The 17,068-nt window shown below is 55.9% G+C and overlaps 1 protein-coding gene across 3 annotated transcripts in view; it reads right to left on the bottom strand.

Moving 5' to 3' along the window:
• SLX9 (SLX9 ribosome biogenesis factor) overlaps positions 1 to 13,629 on the bottom strand; it is a 37,932-nt gene extending 24,303 nt beyond the window's left edge. For 2 of the 3 annotated variants that reach the window (XR_009209704.1, XM_032176116.2), the window contains exons 1-2: positions 13,429 to 13,629; positions 9,732 to 9,837 (exon numbers count right to left, since the gene is read on the bottom strand). Coding sequence is in view for 1 of the 3 variants with exons in the window: in XM_032176116.2 (XP_032032007.1) it covers positions 9,732 to 9,837; positions 13,429 to 13,557 (235 nt within the window). In the remaining 2 variants the exon portion in view is untranslated. Of the gene's footprint in view, positions 1 to 9,731; positions 9,838 to 11,710; positions 11,896 to 13,428 lie in introns of those variants that run through there. The other variant, XM_058427609.1, reaches the window with a different exon arrangement.
• Between the last annotated feature and the right edge of the window lie 3,439 nt (positions 13,630 to 17,068).

A 17,068-nucleotide genomic window follows, 5' to 3' on the forward strand; every position in this document is an offset into this window, starting at 1 on the left:
CTGGCACACTCCACACCCACCCCGTGTCAGCTCACCCCACAAGGACCCTCCAGAACCCCCCAAGGGCAGTGCAGCCAACGGTGGATGCAGCATGTGCCCCAGGAGCAGTGTGGCTTCTTGCTGTCCTGTGAGCTCCCAGCCACGGTAACAAGGCAAGAGAAACGTCAAAGGCCTAAGAATGCAGAAGCAAGAGACAGAACCACCACCGTCCCCATACATGGCACGGTCGTGATGCAGAAAATGCCAAAGGATCAACACTACTGGGACTGAGGGCTTCAGCAAGGCCTTGGGGTGCGGCCGAGGTTTGCTGCGAGGAAAGTACCAGCAGCGCCGCAGGGAAGAGCAGTCATGGCCAAGAGCTCCCCGGGGGGTGGCGCAACCCAGGGACACTGAAATGCAGAGTGCCAAGGTCACGCTACTGCACTGAGGAACCCAGGCTGCCGGGCCGGAGGGCACTCTTGGCCTCCTGAGCCACACCCGGCCTGTGTCCTTAGCATCTGCCCAAACTACCCCTGTCCCACCTGGAAACTAAGGAGCCCCAGAGAACTGCTTCAGTCCTAAGTCAACACAGGACAGGCTCTCAAGGCCCGGACACAGGGCCCCACCACTGGGGAGGTGCAGGACAGGCTCCCGAGGCCCGGACACAGGGACCCACTGCCGGGGATGGTGCCTGAGGGAGTGACTGTGCTGCTCACCTAGAGGCGTCCTGCCCTGGGAGGTACAGCCACTCGCAGCTCTTTAGTGGGTTCAGCTGGTTTGGGGGCCTCACCTAGGGAACCTCGCAAGAGAGCCTCCACGACCTGCCTACACCTCGGACAAGCACATCAGAAAACCATAGTGCCCAGGCCTCGGCTGCCCACAGGTCCTAACCACAGCTGCACAGGGCCCCTGAACGTGACAGGCCGGCCATGCGCCCACAGGAGAAGGGTTAGCCCCGTAGCCAGGGGGGGCACTCGCTGCCACCTCCCATGAGGACCAGTGTCTGAGGAGTGAATCAGGAGAGCCTGCTGCACGGGCTTGGCCTGGGCCTTGCCAGCCGGGGTCTGGAAAACACACCAGGTGGGGTGACAAGGGGGAGGCTACCAGAGGCAGGGCCCTGGGGACCTCCTAGTCTCAGGATGGTACCTGCAAGTCAGAATGAGTGCCACACCCAGAATACAGTGGCACCTGCGGCCCCAGCCCTTCCCTGCTCACCCCTAGGTTTCCATTTGAAAACACTCAGCTGCCCTCCCACCCCAGCTGTCGATGAGGAGAGTGACGTGCAGATGGCCTCAGCAGGATGCTGCCAGCCAGGCCCCACCAACAGAACATGCCAAGAACCTTAAATAGCTCCAGCCACCGAGCTCCAAGTGCCAGGTTCAGAAATAGCAACCCACATGCTCAGACACTGCCCCGCCGTCTCCCAGGCATGGGGTACCCGGAGCACACGACACGGACACTCACATAGCAGCACCCCAAACGAGGGAGGGTCCCATGGGGCCACACAACCCCAACTGTCCACTCGGCCAAAAGACCTCTGCTGGGCACAGCATCCCCCATGGGAGGGCAGTCCTGAAGCAGCTGGGGCCAGACCTGCAGGGGAGAAGGAGCGCCCTGGGGCCAACCTTCTGGTGATGGAAGGCAGCCCCTGGGAATCCCCAGGCCAGGCCCAAGGTGATCAGGCCACACACTCTGATGTGAAAGTTCTAGAAACAACTTAAACATCAGCCCTGACAACAGACAGCTCTGATGAGAAGGAGTCACTCCCTGAGTGGCCAGGGAAGCTGCCGATTGCTGTCTGGCAAATAGAAAAAGGCAGTGGCTGAGCTTCCTGGGGGCAAGGAGCGCAAGCCCAAGACGGCGGCCCAGGGACCTTGGCGAGTCAGTGAGATCCAGACGTGCAGGGCCCACAACGACCACACACGGCGGGCGAACCCTGCTCGGACAAAGAGCAGCAATGGCTCCTGAAGACACTGCTAGCTAAGGCAAGGGCCTTTCCTGAGATGCCCCGCCCTGGTTAGTGATCGGCACGTGCAGCAGGCCTGGGTGAGAACACATGTACGCGAGAGATGGTGCCCACACAGCACCCTCGGGCAGCGAGAGATGGTGCCCGCACAGCACCCTCGGGCAGCGAGAGATGGTACCCACACAGCACGCTCGGGCAGCTCTGGGGGCAGGGCCCGGCTTTTATCTCCCAATGTTGCGTATTTGTCTATTCTGCAATGTGTGCATATGCACTGCTTTTTCAATTATGAAATATTATTTTCTACAAAAGTAATTTTAGGTAAAAGTTGATCCCTTAACCTTCAAGTCTCAGCCACAGGCATGACAGTGAGTAGGGCACGGTGGGCAAAGACGCGGCCATTCACCCCGTGCATTGAGGACTCAGCCCCTGGATCCAGATGGTAGAGCTGGGACTTGAACAGGACGGGCAAGGGGCCACATCCACAGCCTGTCCCTCTGCTTCCTCCCAGGCTGTGCGGCAAGCCAGGGCCACCCATGCCCACTCTCCTTGCCTCTCTCCTGTCTCCCTGCATGATGCCGTGAGCTGTTGGCCCCTTGGATGGCTGTGGGCTTCAGCGCCACCAGGAGATGGGAGCCTCCTCTGAGCCCAGTATGGCAGCAGCCGCGGTTTCATCTCAAGCTGAGTGAACAGGAGCCAGGCCACGAGACACAGGCACAGGAGAGCCTGGCCAAGGCCAGAGGAATCGTCTCCTGTGTGTTTGGCTGCTGCTGTGTGTTTAAACCATTTTTAAGGCCTTTAAATCAAACCAGCGACTTTAATCCGAAGAAGGCTTAGCCTGCTGCACTGTGCTCACGACACGTGTACCCAGTCGCCACCACGTGCTCCAGGACAGGGACTAGGTGGGGTCACCGTGATCCTTAGGCCCAGGTGCAGCCCACACCTGCCTGGGCCAGTCTCTGTGCTCAAAGTTCTACAAGGATAAACCCACAGCAGTTCTACAGCAGCCCCCCGACACCCCTCTTTCGCAGATGAAGGAGCTGATCGCAGAAACCCTGAGGACGCTGGTAAGGAGGCCCAGGAGGCTAGAACCCCAGAGGCCCTAGCTGGCTCCTGACTCCCACTAAGATGGGGGGAAACAGCACTATGTCTGGTCCAAGTCAAATGCCTCAGCATGGCACCATGTGACTGCGTGACCATGGGCCTGAGAAGTGCCACCAACAGGGCCACACTCCCAGCTGGACTGGCATGGGCCATGCCTCCGACCCCTGGTCTAGCGTCTCAACAACACGTGGCTCACAAGGATGCCTGGCTTAAGAAATAACAAGTCATTGGGCTCCCAACATACCGGCTGGCACGGCCACACTCTCCGCAAGAGCGCAGGTAAGAAGGCGCCCCACTCCCAGCCACCGCACCGCGCAGCCAAGGCAGGTGACACACAGGGAGCTGCGGCCGAGTCGAGGCCATCTGACCCCAAGCCTCGCTTCCACGGAGCCATCTCCACGTAACCTCCCCGTCAGTTTGTTCTTATTTCAACTTGGGAGTAGATATAAGCAACAAGTATGTTCTGCATGGTTTCTATCATACCCTTGACTTCGCGATTGTAGAAAAAGGTCTTAAAAAAGGGATTTTTTTTTTTTTTTTTTTGGAGATACTGGAAAATAGCAGAAAATAAGCCCATTCTGTTTTCAGGCAGGCACCTGGGACTCAAGCTCAGAGACACAGGCAGGGTGGGGCAAGGCTCATTTTCTGCCATTTTCCAGTTATCTTAAAAAAAAAAAAATCCCTGAAGACAACCCTGTAACCCCAGAGTCCAAGGCAACCCTGTAAGCCCAGAGTTTGTACTGTCTGTTGAGGAGCTGGCACTTCCCAAGTCTCCGCTGTGCAAGGCAGGAGGGAGAGCCTGCGTCTCTATCCCGCAACTGTCCCACACCTGGGCTGACCTGACAAGGACACAGCTCTGCTGCCCTCTGCTGGGCAGATGACCAGGGCAGAGGGACGGCCAGGAAGCCAAGGTCGCCGCCCTCCACTGCAGGTCCCTCCACCGCAGGTGCCTGGCGGTGGAGTGGGGTCTCAGCAGGTACAATCACCTGGGCAGCGCTCTGTGCTGACCGGGAGAGCCAGCCCTGCCCAAGAGCTGGGTGCAGGAGCTCGGGGTGTCCTTGCACCACGGCCTGGTGGCCTCGTCACCCAGTCTAACACGCCTGCAGACGCAGACGTGTTCCACTGACAGCAGCAGCAGGTATTACACAGCGGAGAGGCGCAGGCAGAAGCGGCAGGAGTGGCTGCCGGAGCAGCAATGGTGGCGGTGGGTGCCCTGTGCCCGGCATCTAAGAGTAGGCCTCTGTGGCTTCAGAGCGTGGCCCCGTGGTGCGCTCTGGCCTGCTGTGGCTGCACAGAGGGTTCTGGGGAGTAGGCGGGGCTGGGGCCGCACTTTGGGGACCCGGACAGCAGTGTGGTCCCTGTGTCCACCCCGCCGAGGGTGCCGGGTTCCTCTGGAGGAGGCTATGGTGCAGGGCCGCCTGGGCTGCATCCCTAGGATCCACCCCACATCGGTGTGACTGCCAGGCCTGACACTCCTGACAGCTGGGCCCAGGGCCCATGGCCCACAATCCACTCCCAGATCAGGAGCAGCCCCCGGCAAGGCCACAAGCCGTGCGAGGGGGAGCCAGGGCTGCATGCTCCACAGAGCCAGCAGGGGCGGGAGCAAGCAGCAGCCAAGTCGGGGCTCGGGACCCTGGCCTCTCTGCACTCTTACCCTTGCAGGCTCAAAGATGCCTGCTTCTGCTGCCTGGCCTCTCCCTGCTTCTAATGCCCACTCCAATCTCAAAGGGGGGTTGGGGCCGAGCCCGGGTGCTGTCAGAGCCCGGCTGGGTGTGCACACGCTCAGGCCCTGCCACCTTGGCCCCCTCTGGACTTTGGGCATCAACAAGCTCTGGGAGGAAGCCAAGGCGGGGGCTGAGAGTGGCTTGGCACTGGCCTGCAATGGCCGGACCCCACACTTGCTCACACACACACCCTTCACCGCTCCACGCCTGACTCGTCTCCCTTGGAGGCGTGGGATCCAGGCCAGTAGCATGAGCTGAGCACAGCCTGCCAGGCCAAGTGGGTGAAATGAGCCCAGTGGGCCCGGACAAAACTCAAGCAAAGGTGCCACCAGCCACAGGTATCTGGCCAGAAAAGCAACACCCCCAAAATCCTGTAACACCACCGGCGCCTCTCATGGCCCCCCCCGCCCCCAAGCTGTCCACTGTGCTGTGAGCTCCCTCTCCAGCAATGGTGACAGGCCTCCCAACATCCTCTGCTCCAGGGGCCCCCAGCCCCACCCGGCTCTGAGTCCACACCAGGCCTTGCCCCACTCTGCCTGTGTCTCTGGGCTTGAGTCCTGAGTGCCTGTCTGAAAACAGGTGGGCTCATTTTCTGGTATGAAGGAACACAGAACTAGAAATCCAATTCTAAGCGTGCTCCACGACCAGCTCCCTGGACTGCCTGATGCTGCATGACCAGCTCCCCCAGACCACCTGATGCCAAGGATTGGCGCCGTGCCCAAGGCTGGAGGATGCAGCCACCACTGGACACCCAGCCAGCTGCCAGGCTCTGGTGTCGCAAAAGCTTGCTGTGCCAGCTAGAGCTGGCCGCACAGCACGCACAGCAGATGGCACTGCATTGGGGGAGGCTCAGGAGACGGGTGCTCACCCCGGCTCTGCCACAGGTCCCTCGCCACCCCTAGAGCGGACACGGAGGAGCTGTAGCCCCGACATGGGGTCCACAGGCTGCCACAAAGCCCCTGCATGCACAACCCGGCCCACAGGCAAAGCTGAGTCCTGCTGGGGAGGTGCAGGGGGTCTAGAGAGCTGGGGCGGGGAGGGGACTCCGGGCCAGCCTCAGCCCTGCACCCATGCCCTCCTCCTCCCACAGCAGGAGGCTGCAGAGCTCAGAGGGTCCCTCCCAGGATGCCTGTAATGGTAAGGCAGGCCCCAGGGCACAGGAAGGGAACAGAGGGCAGATGTGGCTTCCTGGCAAGCTGGGATCCCAAGGGCTTGAAAAAAAACATAGGAAAGATGCCATGAACTTGTTAGTCACAGGGACTAACAAGCCCCACCACTTCCCAGGGCTAGACGGGGAGAGGAGGGGCGCAGATGGGCACACGGGTATCCACCAGGTGATGGGCCACAGCCTAGACCCCTCCCCTAGGCCACCCGGCTCCTTGGCCAGAGATGCAGCATGCAGTGCTATTTCTGACTCAGGCCCGGACAAGGATGATGAGACACATCTTGGGAAGGTGGTGTTGCACTAATCCAGGCAGACAGGCACCCACAGGCCGCCACCTCACCTCCATAGCCAGGCGGGGTATTGAGGGTTGGCGGCCAAGTCACAGGATGCAGTATCTGCATGACATGGGCACCCAGGCCCCAGCACAAGCCCGGGGTGGGGTGGGGGTAGGGACCCAGGGCACCAGCCAATCAGGAGCTGAGGAGACCACACCAAAAAAACAGAACTGTTCCTGGAGACAGGGAGGAACATGGTGAGGAGCAGCCAAGATGTGAAGGACCCCACTGAGGCGCCTGGATACCTCGGAGGCCTGAAGAAAAGGGACTGGGGCCCCCAGACCAGGGCAAGCCCCTTCACCTGGGGGGCTGCTCCTCTGAGGGTCTGTGGGCCCCACCCATGGGGCCAGGCACCCCTGCCACCCTGGCAAGCTGGTGCTTCACATCCCAGGGCAGGGGAAGTGGGGGCCTGTCCCTCCGTCTGAGCCCTCTGTGAGGTCCGATGGTCCCTTCATGCAGCCCGGGGCTCTTCAGTGCAGAGAACCCACAGCAGGTGGTGGAAGGAACATGCACCAGAACCCTGGGCTGAGGGCCACAGCCAGAGACGGTTGGCCAGAGGCCTCGCTCCAGGAGGGCTGTAATGGGGGCCCGCGGCGATGAGCTCAGAACGCCCCCCCTCCACAGGACAGCCACCTGGAACGCACCTCAGGGACAACCTCCAAGGCATCATTTTGGAGCACCTTCTCCTGAATCCCCCTGGGGCACCAAGGCAGCAATCACGGCCATGGGCAGTGCACAAAGCCACCGGCTCCTGGCCAGAGCCACTAAGCGCCTCCCCAGGCCAAGGCTCCTCCGCAACACCCAAAACCCTGACCCTGCCACATGGCTCAAATATTTCCCATCCTTGTGCCCCTCAAGGAGGGCTATGGGAAACACCTGCACACAAGCAGGAAGCGCCAGAACGGGCCATGCTACAGTCAGCACGAGCTCAGGGCTGGGGAGCGCCAGAATGGGCCACGCTACAGTCTGGTCAGCACGAGCTTTAAGATTTTTATGCACAAATAAGGGTATGTGAATTAAGAAAAAATTTAATTACCCAACGGACTCACAAACAATAGAATCTTCAAGTTTTTTCAACTTATTGTTCAATTATTTCAAGAAAACATTTCTATGCTCTACTCTCATAACGTGGTTCTGAAATTTGAAATCCATCTTTGACACTGTAAAGTTCAAGCTTCTACTCTCTCCCACCAGTTACTCTAAATTAATGAGGTTTGAGCTTACAAAAAACAAAGACCCGGCCGTGTGTGGTGGTGGCTCACGCCTGTAATCCCAGCACTTTGAGAGGCCAAGACGGGCAGATCTCCGAGGTCTAGAGATCAAGACCATCCCGGCCAACGTGGTGAAACCCCATCTCTACTAAAAATACAAAAATCAGCCGGGCATGGTGGCATGTGCCTGTGGTCCCAGCTACTCAGGAGGCTGAGGCAGGGGAATCGCTTGAACCCAGGAGGTGGAGGTTGCAGTGAGCCAAGATCATGCCACTGCACTCCAGCCTGGGGACAGAGCAAGAATCTGTCTCCAAACAAACAAACAAAAAACAAACAAACAAAAACAAAGACCCAGCGTGGCTCAAAGGAGAGGCCACAGGGCTGTTGGGCACCACCTCAGCCCAAGAACGCTGCGAGGCCAGATGCTGCTAAAGAGGAGTTTCCCTGGCAGGCAAGAAGGGTCGTGAGCGTGACGTCTCCCTAAATTAGGAGGGGAAGAGGGGACGTGAGGGTCAGTGCAGCAGATAACCTTGGGGACCAGATGCGCCACAGGGGCTTGAAGGGAGAGGGCCAAGAAAAGGCAGAGGAAAGAGGCTGCTGTGTGAAAGAGCTCTGAGAAGCTCAGGCCAGAGCCAGGTCAGTGAGACCCATGACTCCCCTCCCCTTGGGGACAACTTTAAAGGCCTTGTCAGCAACCAGGGAGCACACAGCTCGGGCGGACCACCCACATCAAGCGTTCCTGGCTGGAAGGCGCAGCTTCTCTCTGGAGTTACCTGGCCTGGTCACCTCACCAGGTCCTCCTTGGAGAGAAGAAGCAGGAAACCAGCACTGGTTAAATGTACCTGGATCTTTCTAGAGGCACAGTGAAGCCCTCAGCATCTATGAGCTATGTCTGTCGCCACTTTGTGGACAATGGAGCTAAAGGTCAGAGAGCACCCATGATCACATGACTTGTACCCAAGGAATTAGGGCTGGCCCACCTCTGGGCAGCTGCAAAACCCACTCATCCCCAGCCTTGCCACCAGACCAGCCTCGTTCAACAGATGCGGAGTGGGCACCTCCACAGCCTTCACTGCACTGTTTAAATGTTTCACACCAACTAACTCATGTCAACCTCAAAACTGCCAGAACTTAGGAGATAAATACTGTTACCTCCTTTGACAGATGCAAAGCCCAGGCCCAGAGCGATCAAGTGTCCAGCCAGAGGCTACCAGGCGGTGAGGGGCAGAGGCCCGGAGCCCACGATCTTAACACGCCCCAGACCCGGCTCCTGCCCTGTCCTGGCGCTCCCAGCTCTGCCGACTGTGAAGCCATGTGCAGTCTTCACTGTCACACTGGTGCCCCAAGCTCTGCCCCCACAGCCAGGCCCTCTCCCTCCCCAACCTGTGGCTCCCCGAGGCTGTCAAGATGTAAAAAGTATTCCTTGTGCCCCTCAGCGACTCCCTTAGATGAGTGAAGGAAGCTTTTTCCTGGATTTATCCCTGGGGAGTGACACTGCTCACCATCCTCCAGCCAGAAAGTCAATACTCCCGGCGTGGACCATGGTGGCCTGGAACTCTCTAAAACACCTCAGACTCAGTAGGAGGTGCAGGGGGACTGCGCCCCCTGCTAAGCTCCGGACACTGGAGTGAGTGGGAGTTCCCAGACCCTCTCACTGGCCAGGCTGACGTGTGTGCTGCAGGGCTGCAAGGAGCACAACCAGGAGATGGGGAAGGGCATGCATGGCTCTGATGAAACTGAGAGGACCCCGCTTGGGCTTCAGGATCTAAACCCTAAAGAGTTATTTGTACAAAATGATAAACAGCTAACCTCTGCAACACATAAAGCACTTGTTTAAGAAAAGGATCAAAACTGCCCCAAACATACAGACAGACCACGAGAGAATCAGCACACACGGAGAAAACAGTTCAAACCCTGTTGGTCACCAAAGCCCAAGTTCCTGTGGCTTCAGCGTGGCTGCCAGGACGCAGGGCAGTCCCTGCGGAGCTGCGGGCACACGATGCAGCGTGGCTGCCAGGACGCAGGTCAGTCCCTGCGGAGCTGCTGGGACACAATGCAGCCCAGGGGCAAAACCACAGCTGCAATCTACTCTGGGGAATCCCCCAAGAAACAGCCAGGGGCATCCCTTGCTCAAGGACACTGTCAGGTACAGGTTAGCTGGAAAGCTGCTGAGACCTCGGGTGTGTGAGTGAACAATCCCAGATCTGCTGGGCATCAGCATGGTAACCCGTGCACTCAAGCCTGCCTCACCTCTCCTGACAGAAGTGACGCTCCTCACATCCAGCTCCAGCTTCTGCACCAAGGCGCTGGGGTCTATCTTGGTCCTGGCAAAGATGTTGGTGTTGAACGCCCAGTCCTAATGTCCCCAACAAAAAAGAACGAGAAGAAAGAGGTGTGAGACTTGCTCTGTGGTTTCAGAGGGAAGTGAAAGGTGAGGAGAAGATGGAGGACAAGAACCCGGATTCCCCAGCTTCTCTGCCCGGGAGGACCTGGGGGAAACAACCCTCACCTCCCAGAGCAGGAGCCTCCGGTTCCACAGCTCCAGGGCAGACGCGCAGCGCCCAGGCCCACCTGCTCCCTGCCTTCAATCACCAGACGGGCTTCACTCCTGGTTCTTCAGGAGTCAGGACCAGTATCTCAAGAACCAAATTTCCTTCCCAACCGTTTCGTCTTACTCTTTCTACAACATTCTCCTGTGTCACAGAAGAAACCTGCAGCTGAGCAGATGAAGGATAGGCAGCTCCCAGCCTGCCAGCTCCTTCAGCTCAGATGGACCACATCCCATCAGAACCAGTCACCTCAGCAGCCTCTCTGCCAGGTCTGTTTCTGAGCCACACTCATCCCTGCATGAAGATTTCAATTCCTCCAAGTCAGCTGCCAACCACACCATGAGGAGATAGAACCCCCCATCCCTGACCCCCGTGCTGCTCGGCCCATTCATGTGCAAGCCTCACTGACCTTGGCAGGGAAGGCAGCATCAGTCTCAACAGAGGTTTCTAAAGGGTGTCAGAATATGCCACCCCAAAACATGTCACTTTGGCAAAATAATTATTTTGAGCTAAAGGCACTTAAAAATATAGCAAGTACCAAGGGGGCATATTAACCCCCTCCCTGTTTTTCCTGAAAGGAGATAAAACCCCCATATGGAAGATGCCCTCCTATACCAGAAGGCAAGTGACATTCTTATCATCAGGGACGGATCAGAGGAGCCAAGAGCACTCTGTACAGACACACCTGGTGAACACAATCCCTCCCCTCCTGCAGCCTCCCCGCGTGGTTTAGTTTTCCACAACCGCCTCCGTTCAACTCTCACCCTCTTAAAGAAGCACAAAGTTCTCCTACTTCCTTGTCTTCATTTCCTTATGAGGCTCCCATGTCACATAAAACTTCGATGAATGGGTACGCTTTTCTCCTGTTAATCTGTTTTATGTAATTCTAAATCTCAGGCCCAACCTAAAAACCCTGAAGGTAGAGGTAAAATATGGCCTCCCTCACATTACAGAGGAGGAGACAGGATGCAGGTGAGGTAGAAGGCAGCCAGGGCACCAAGAGGTGCCGGGCTGGACTGCAGCTCCCCAGATGCCCTCACCCACAGCACCTGAGGGAGACGCCCTTGGTCTCCCTCACCCACAGCACCTGAGGGAGAAGTCCTTGGTCTCCCTCACCCACAGCACCTGAGGGAGACGCCCTTGGTCTCCCTCACCCACAGCACCTGAGGGAGAAGTCCTTGGTCTTGGGGGGTTACGTGGCAGGGACGGAAAAGTCGGTACGTGGGAAAATATCAGACTCACGGGGGAACAGTGCTGGAGACCAGGGCAGCCTTCAGATGGGCAGGCAGGTGGCTGAGGTAGCACAGGTAGGCTGAGAACTCACAGGCAAACAGGGACCAGGTGGGGACAAGGGGTGGAGCATGCAGCCTTCCAGATCATGCATGTACGCTGGTATACGGCAGACGACTGCTTTTACCACTGTACCTGGGACATTCTCCATGGTGGCACTTTATATCTCATTAATGCATATTTTTGGAGCTTAATAAAAAAATGCTGGCACAGGTTTCAACGAGCCAAGACAACTAAGGGCACGCCCCTCTCCTACTAGTAGAGAGAGATGTCACCTGAGAAGCTGAAGCTGCTCCTGCCCCATCTCTGGTGTCCTGACACGGAGCTCCTGCCCAGGAGCGGCAGGCTGCAAAAAGGAAGAACTCCATCGCTCTGCCAGAGGGGACTCACTCTGTCTGGAGCTCGTGCGAGGGCTCTCACGCCTAAGGGTGTTGTTGACCAGGAAGGAGCTCTGGGTGGTGACGGATGCAGAGGGCAGGGTGCCCAAGGCTCCTGGGTAGACAGTAAGGCCCTCTGACCCAGGAACAACTCCCGGGAAGTCGCATCCCTGGCAGTCTGGAGGCCGTGCACATGTTCAAGGACGCACCCTAGTAGGAGTGAGCAGAGGGACTCCGTAAGCTACCAGTCCTTGGCTGTGCCTCTGAGGGCAGAAATGAAGGTCAAAAATGTGAACACGCTGAACCTGACAGCCACCTCCAAGCCAGAGGTATCCAGTGGTAAAGGGCAAAAACCCACTGGCCAAGGAGGCTTTAAGAACAATTGCTGACCAGTGAGGAGCTTAAGCAGATCCAAGTAGCCAGGCTAAAAGATAAAAACAGGAAGGAAAAAAAAAAAAGCAAGGGGGCACATCAGAGGCTGCACACAGCCGGAAGGGGACAAGGAGAGAGGTCACATAGTTCAGTGCCGGGTCAATAAACAAAGTAATCAAGCAAATACTAATCCCTGGTTGCTACAGGACTATCCAAAATGCCCAATTTTCCACAAAAAGTGATACAGTCAGAGAAGGTACACGTGCTCCTACCTGCCAGCATGAGCCAGGCAACAGAAACTGCTTTGAGCAGCCCACACGTAAAGAATTCAGAGTAGGCATTATAAATATTTCTAAGGACTAAAAGAGACCGTGTCTAAAGAACTAAACGAAGGTATAATGACATTCTCACATGAAACAGAAAACATCAGTAAAGAGAAATTATTTTTAAAATGAGGAGGAACAGGAGAAGAGAAAGAAAGTAAATTCTGCAGTCAAAAAAAAATGAAAAATTTCACTGGAAAGGTTCAAAAGCAGCTCTGGGCTGGCAGAACATCGGTAAACTTGAATTAAGATAGAGATTGTGCCATCTGAAGAAAAGAGAAAAACTGAGTGAACAGCGCCTCAGGGCACTGTGGGACACCTTTAAGCACGACGTACATATTTATAATGGAAGTATCCGAAAGAGAGGAGTGACAGAAAAGGGCAGAAAAAAATATTCAAGGAAATAATGGCTGAAGACTTGCCAATGTAATGAAAAACATTAACCTACACATGCAAGAAGCTCAGTGAACACGCAAAATAAATACAAAGATACCTACACCAAGACACATCGGTCAAAATATTTAAGGCAAAAGCTAAAAAAAAAAAAAAAATCCTGAAAGCAATAATTCCATTCACATGCAGTGTCTAGAATAAAGGGAGAAGGCAGATTCGTGCTTGCTTAGGGCTGAGTGGGATGGGGAAACAGGCAGCTGACTGCTAAAGGGAACGAGGTCTCTCTTCAGTTTGCTCTCCGTTCTTCTCTAACCCTGGGAACGTCCTTTCCTTTCCTGGGAGCTCAGTGCGATTCAGGAACCTCTGAGGTCCGCGTGGCAACCCTGGACCGCAGCGGGAGGTTCCTGGCTCTCTCCCCGACCCGGGAGCGGCGCGAGTCCGTGTGCCCAGGACGGCAGCGCAGAGCGGAGGCTCGGAGTTCACGACGCTTCGCGAAGCAAGAAGGTCGCGTCTGTCGCGCAGCAAACGTCCGCAGAGCCCGAGGGAAGGCCGGGGTCGCGGAACCCTCCCGGAGGCGGCGCCCCGCAGCTCACCCGCCCTCGGACCCACGCGGCAGCCCTCGGCCAGCGCCTCCCCAACTCACCTTCCCCGCGGCCGAGGCCGGCGGAGGGGTCGCCTCCGGGGTAGGGGGCGCGGGGCCGGGGGCGGCCTCCCCTTTCGGCCTCACAGCAGCCTGGTGCACTCGGGCGCGCAGCCCCCTCACTTTCCCCATCTTCCCGGCGGAGCACGGCGAACGTGCGGAGCGCCTCCCGGAAGCTGGTCCTGCGTTCTCGCCGCCCGGCGGAAACAGGAGCCACGGCTACCGGGAGCCGCGCGGGCGCCGGAAGTACCCGGAAGCGGCTCAGGCGGGCGCAGGATCGGGGTTGTCGGGTCGCTGAGCGCCGTTCACCGACGCCCCTGGGAGAAACAGACCGGAGTACGCGGGTGGCGCGGAGCACGAGAAACAACGAGATTCTGTCTAGATCGTGGGGGGCCCAAGGCCGGGGTTGCGTCCGAGGTCGGGGATGGAGAGGACGCGACCTCCGCGGCAGTCGAGATGGCCTTTTTTAAATTCTATATTTGAGGAGTCTCGCGCTGTCGCCCAGGCTGGAGCGCAATGGCACGAAATCAGCTCATTGCAGCCTCGACGTCCAGGACTCGAGCGATCCTCCCGCCTCAGCCTCTCGAGAAGGTGGGACCACCGGTGGGCACCGCCACACCCTGCTAATTGTTATTAATGTTTTGCTACAGCCGGGATCTTGCTGTGATGTCTGGCTGGTCTTAAACTCCTGGGCTCCAGCGATCCTCCCCCCTCGGCCTCCCAAAGCGCTGGGATTACAGGCATGAGCCACACTGCGCCTGGCCAAGCTTGTGCATTTTGATTGACCTTCACTGCATGTCAATTTATGTTTTACACTATTCCATTTAGTCCTCAGAACAGTTCCTTAGAATTGGGTATTGCTCCGTTTACACGGGAAACGTAGCAGCGAGGTAACGGGCTGGGTCCCATGCTGGCAAGGGGAGCCCTGCTCATCTGACTGCTTGCACCCTGTGCTGTCTATGCTGGGCGTACTGGGGTGCGTTAGGGAAGAGACCACAGGTACGATACAATGCCTGTCCTCGAGGAGCCCATTGTTCTCATGGAGACACAAAGCTGACACGTCCAGAACAAACTATGGAACGGGCTGTGGCTAGGGGCCATGAAGGAAGGCTGCCAAGTCCGGGCCCAGCCAGGTAGCGGCCACACCTCTACCCTGCTCCCCAACACTGGGCACCAGCACTCGCCTGCCCAGGACCCACAGTGAAAACCCACCCACACAAAATGCACTTTGGAGAAGAGTAGCAGGTCCCAGGCAGAGCTGGGGCCACCCCTCAGAAAGGACATCAAGTTTCTCTCCCAGCTGAGAGATGGACAGATGACCACACAAGCCATTCACAGCCCAAGGTGATAGACTCTAGGGTATATTCAAGGCTGCGAAACTGGCTTGAAGTCGCGCCTACTTACATATTCAGAGACCTACTGAGCATTCACAAGTCATTCTTTTTACCCTCCAACTAGCCATGTTCTCAACCAGTCTACCTAGGAATGCTGTTGGCTGTGAAAACTTCAGAGATGAAAACTCCAGAGGCTGGTGTCCTTAGAGTTCCTTCAGGGTGCCTTCCGCATCTGAGCCCAGCGACTCTTGAGGTGAAAGTGCTCATCTTTTTTTTTTTTTTTTTTTTTTTTTTGGTGAGACACAGTCTCGCTCTGTCGCCCAGGCTGGAGTGCAGTGGCGCAGTCTCAAAGTGCTCATCTTTATGTACTTTGGATGCCGGTGAATGCCTATTGTTTCAGCCACCTGGATCACTTTACCTGTTAACCATTCCAATGTGAGTTTACTTCTGGGATTGTGCCTGTTTTTAAAGAACATATTCTGGCTAGGCGCGGTGGCCCACGCCTGTAATCCCAGCACGTTGGGAGGCTGAGGCAGGCAGATCACCTGAGGTCGGGAGTCTGAGACCAGCCTGACCAACGTGGAGAAACCCCGTCTCTACTAAAAATACAAAATTAGCCAGGCGTTGTGGCGCATGCCTGTAATCCCAGCTACTCAGGAGGCTGAGGCAGGAGAATCGCTTGAACCAGGGAGGCAGAGGTTGCGGTGACGCAAGATCACGCCATTGCACTCTGGCCTGGGCAACAAGAGCAAAACTCCGTCTCAAAAAAAAAAAAAAAAAAAAGTCTATATTCTTTAAAGATCAGCCTCCTCTTCTACTGCCAGCCCAGTGTTTGAGACTGCTATGGTTTGAATGTCGGCCCCCTCTGAATCCCATGTTGAAATGTAATTGCTGTCATACTAGTATTAAGATGTGGCACCTTTGAGAGGTGATTAGGCCACGAGGACTTTACCGTCAGGAAAGGGTTAATGTTGTTATCATGGGAGTGGGTTTGTTATCAAAGTATTTTTTATAAAAGGACTAGTTTGCCCCCCTTTTGGCACACTCTTGCCCTGTCTTTGCTGTTCCACCATGGGATGACACAGCAAGGAGGCCCTTGCCAGTTGCCAGCCCTTCAGTTTTGGACTTCCCAATCTCCAGAACCATGAGCCAGTAAATTTCAGTTCATTATATGAATTACCTAGTCTGTGGTATTCTGTTATAGCAGCACAAGAGTAAGACAGTGACAAAGATACCTGTACAAAGGAGGAAGCCTCAAAAGAAGCCATTCATGTGTGGGGTGGGACTGCAGAAGGACCACAGTAGAGATTCCCTCACCAATAAGGAACTGTGTTCATCAGGTAACTAATTAATTTAAAAAAAAACATTAAGAGACAGGGTCTCACTCTGTTGCCCAAGCTGGAACAGTGGTGCAATCATAGCTCACTGTAACAGTGACCTCCTCGGCTCAAGTGATCCTCCCATCTCAGCCTCCTGAATAGCTGGGAACACAGGCATGTGCCACCACACCTGGCTAATTTTTTGGGTTTTTTTTTTTTTTGTGGAGACACAATCTCCCTATGTTGCCCAGGCTGATCTTGAACTCCTCGGCTCAAGCAGTCCTCCTACTTCAACCTCCCAAAATGCTGAGATGACAGGTGTGAGCCACCGCATGTGGCCCCAGATTTTCTTTTTTAAAAAGTAATATATGTACATGATACTGTAGAGGAGGCAAATATCCACCTCCCTCCTCTTACATTCCTGGCTGGGCCTGGGAACTAAGTTGAAATCAGATGGATTAACAGGAGAAATGTATACAAATTTAATGTCACTTTTATGTCACACAGGACCCTCCTAAGGAAGCGGAGATGCAAAGAAGTGACAAAACCTATGTGCTTTTGCAGGAGGCTGAACAAAGAGGCAGTTGTGGAAAAGTAAACCGTGTGGGGAGGCTTAAGAATGACAGGAATTACTTTAATTACTTCAATGTCGGTACAGAATTCTGTCGGCTATGACGTGCAACCCTGTGGAGGGGTATTTCTTTACCTGGTACGAGGAAGGCATCTTTCACATGAGGGTTTTTATCTCCTGTCTTCAGGAAGAAAAGGAGATTTGATGACGCTCTTGCCTGTGCCATTTTTCAAGTGCCTTAGGTAGAAGTGATTCTCACGTCAAAGTGGCAGAGTCAGCCACCCTTCGATCCCAATGGAAGTGTCCTAAAAGGTGTTTACAAGGCCGGGCGCGGTGGCTCACGCTTGTAATCCCAGCACTTTGGGAGGCCGAGGCAGGCGGATCACGAGGTCAGGAGATCGAGACCACGGTGAAACCCC

Source organism: Hylobates moloch, unplaced genomic scaffold (assembly GCF_009828535.3).
Source record: "Hylobates moloch isolate HMO894 unplaced genomic scaffold, HMol_V3 SCAFFOLD_14, whole genome shotgun sequence".
NCBI classification, from domain to species: Eukaryota; Metazoa; Chordata; class Mammalia; order Primates; family Hylobatidae; genus Hylobates; species Hylobates moloch.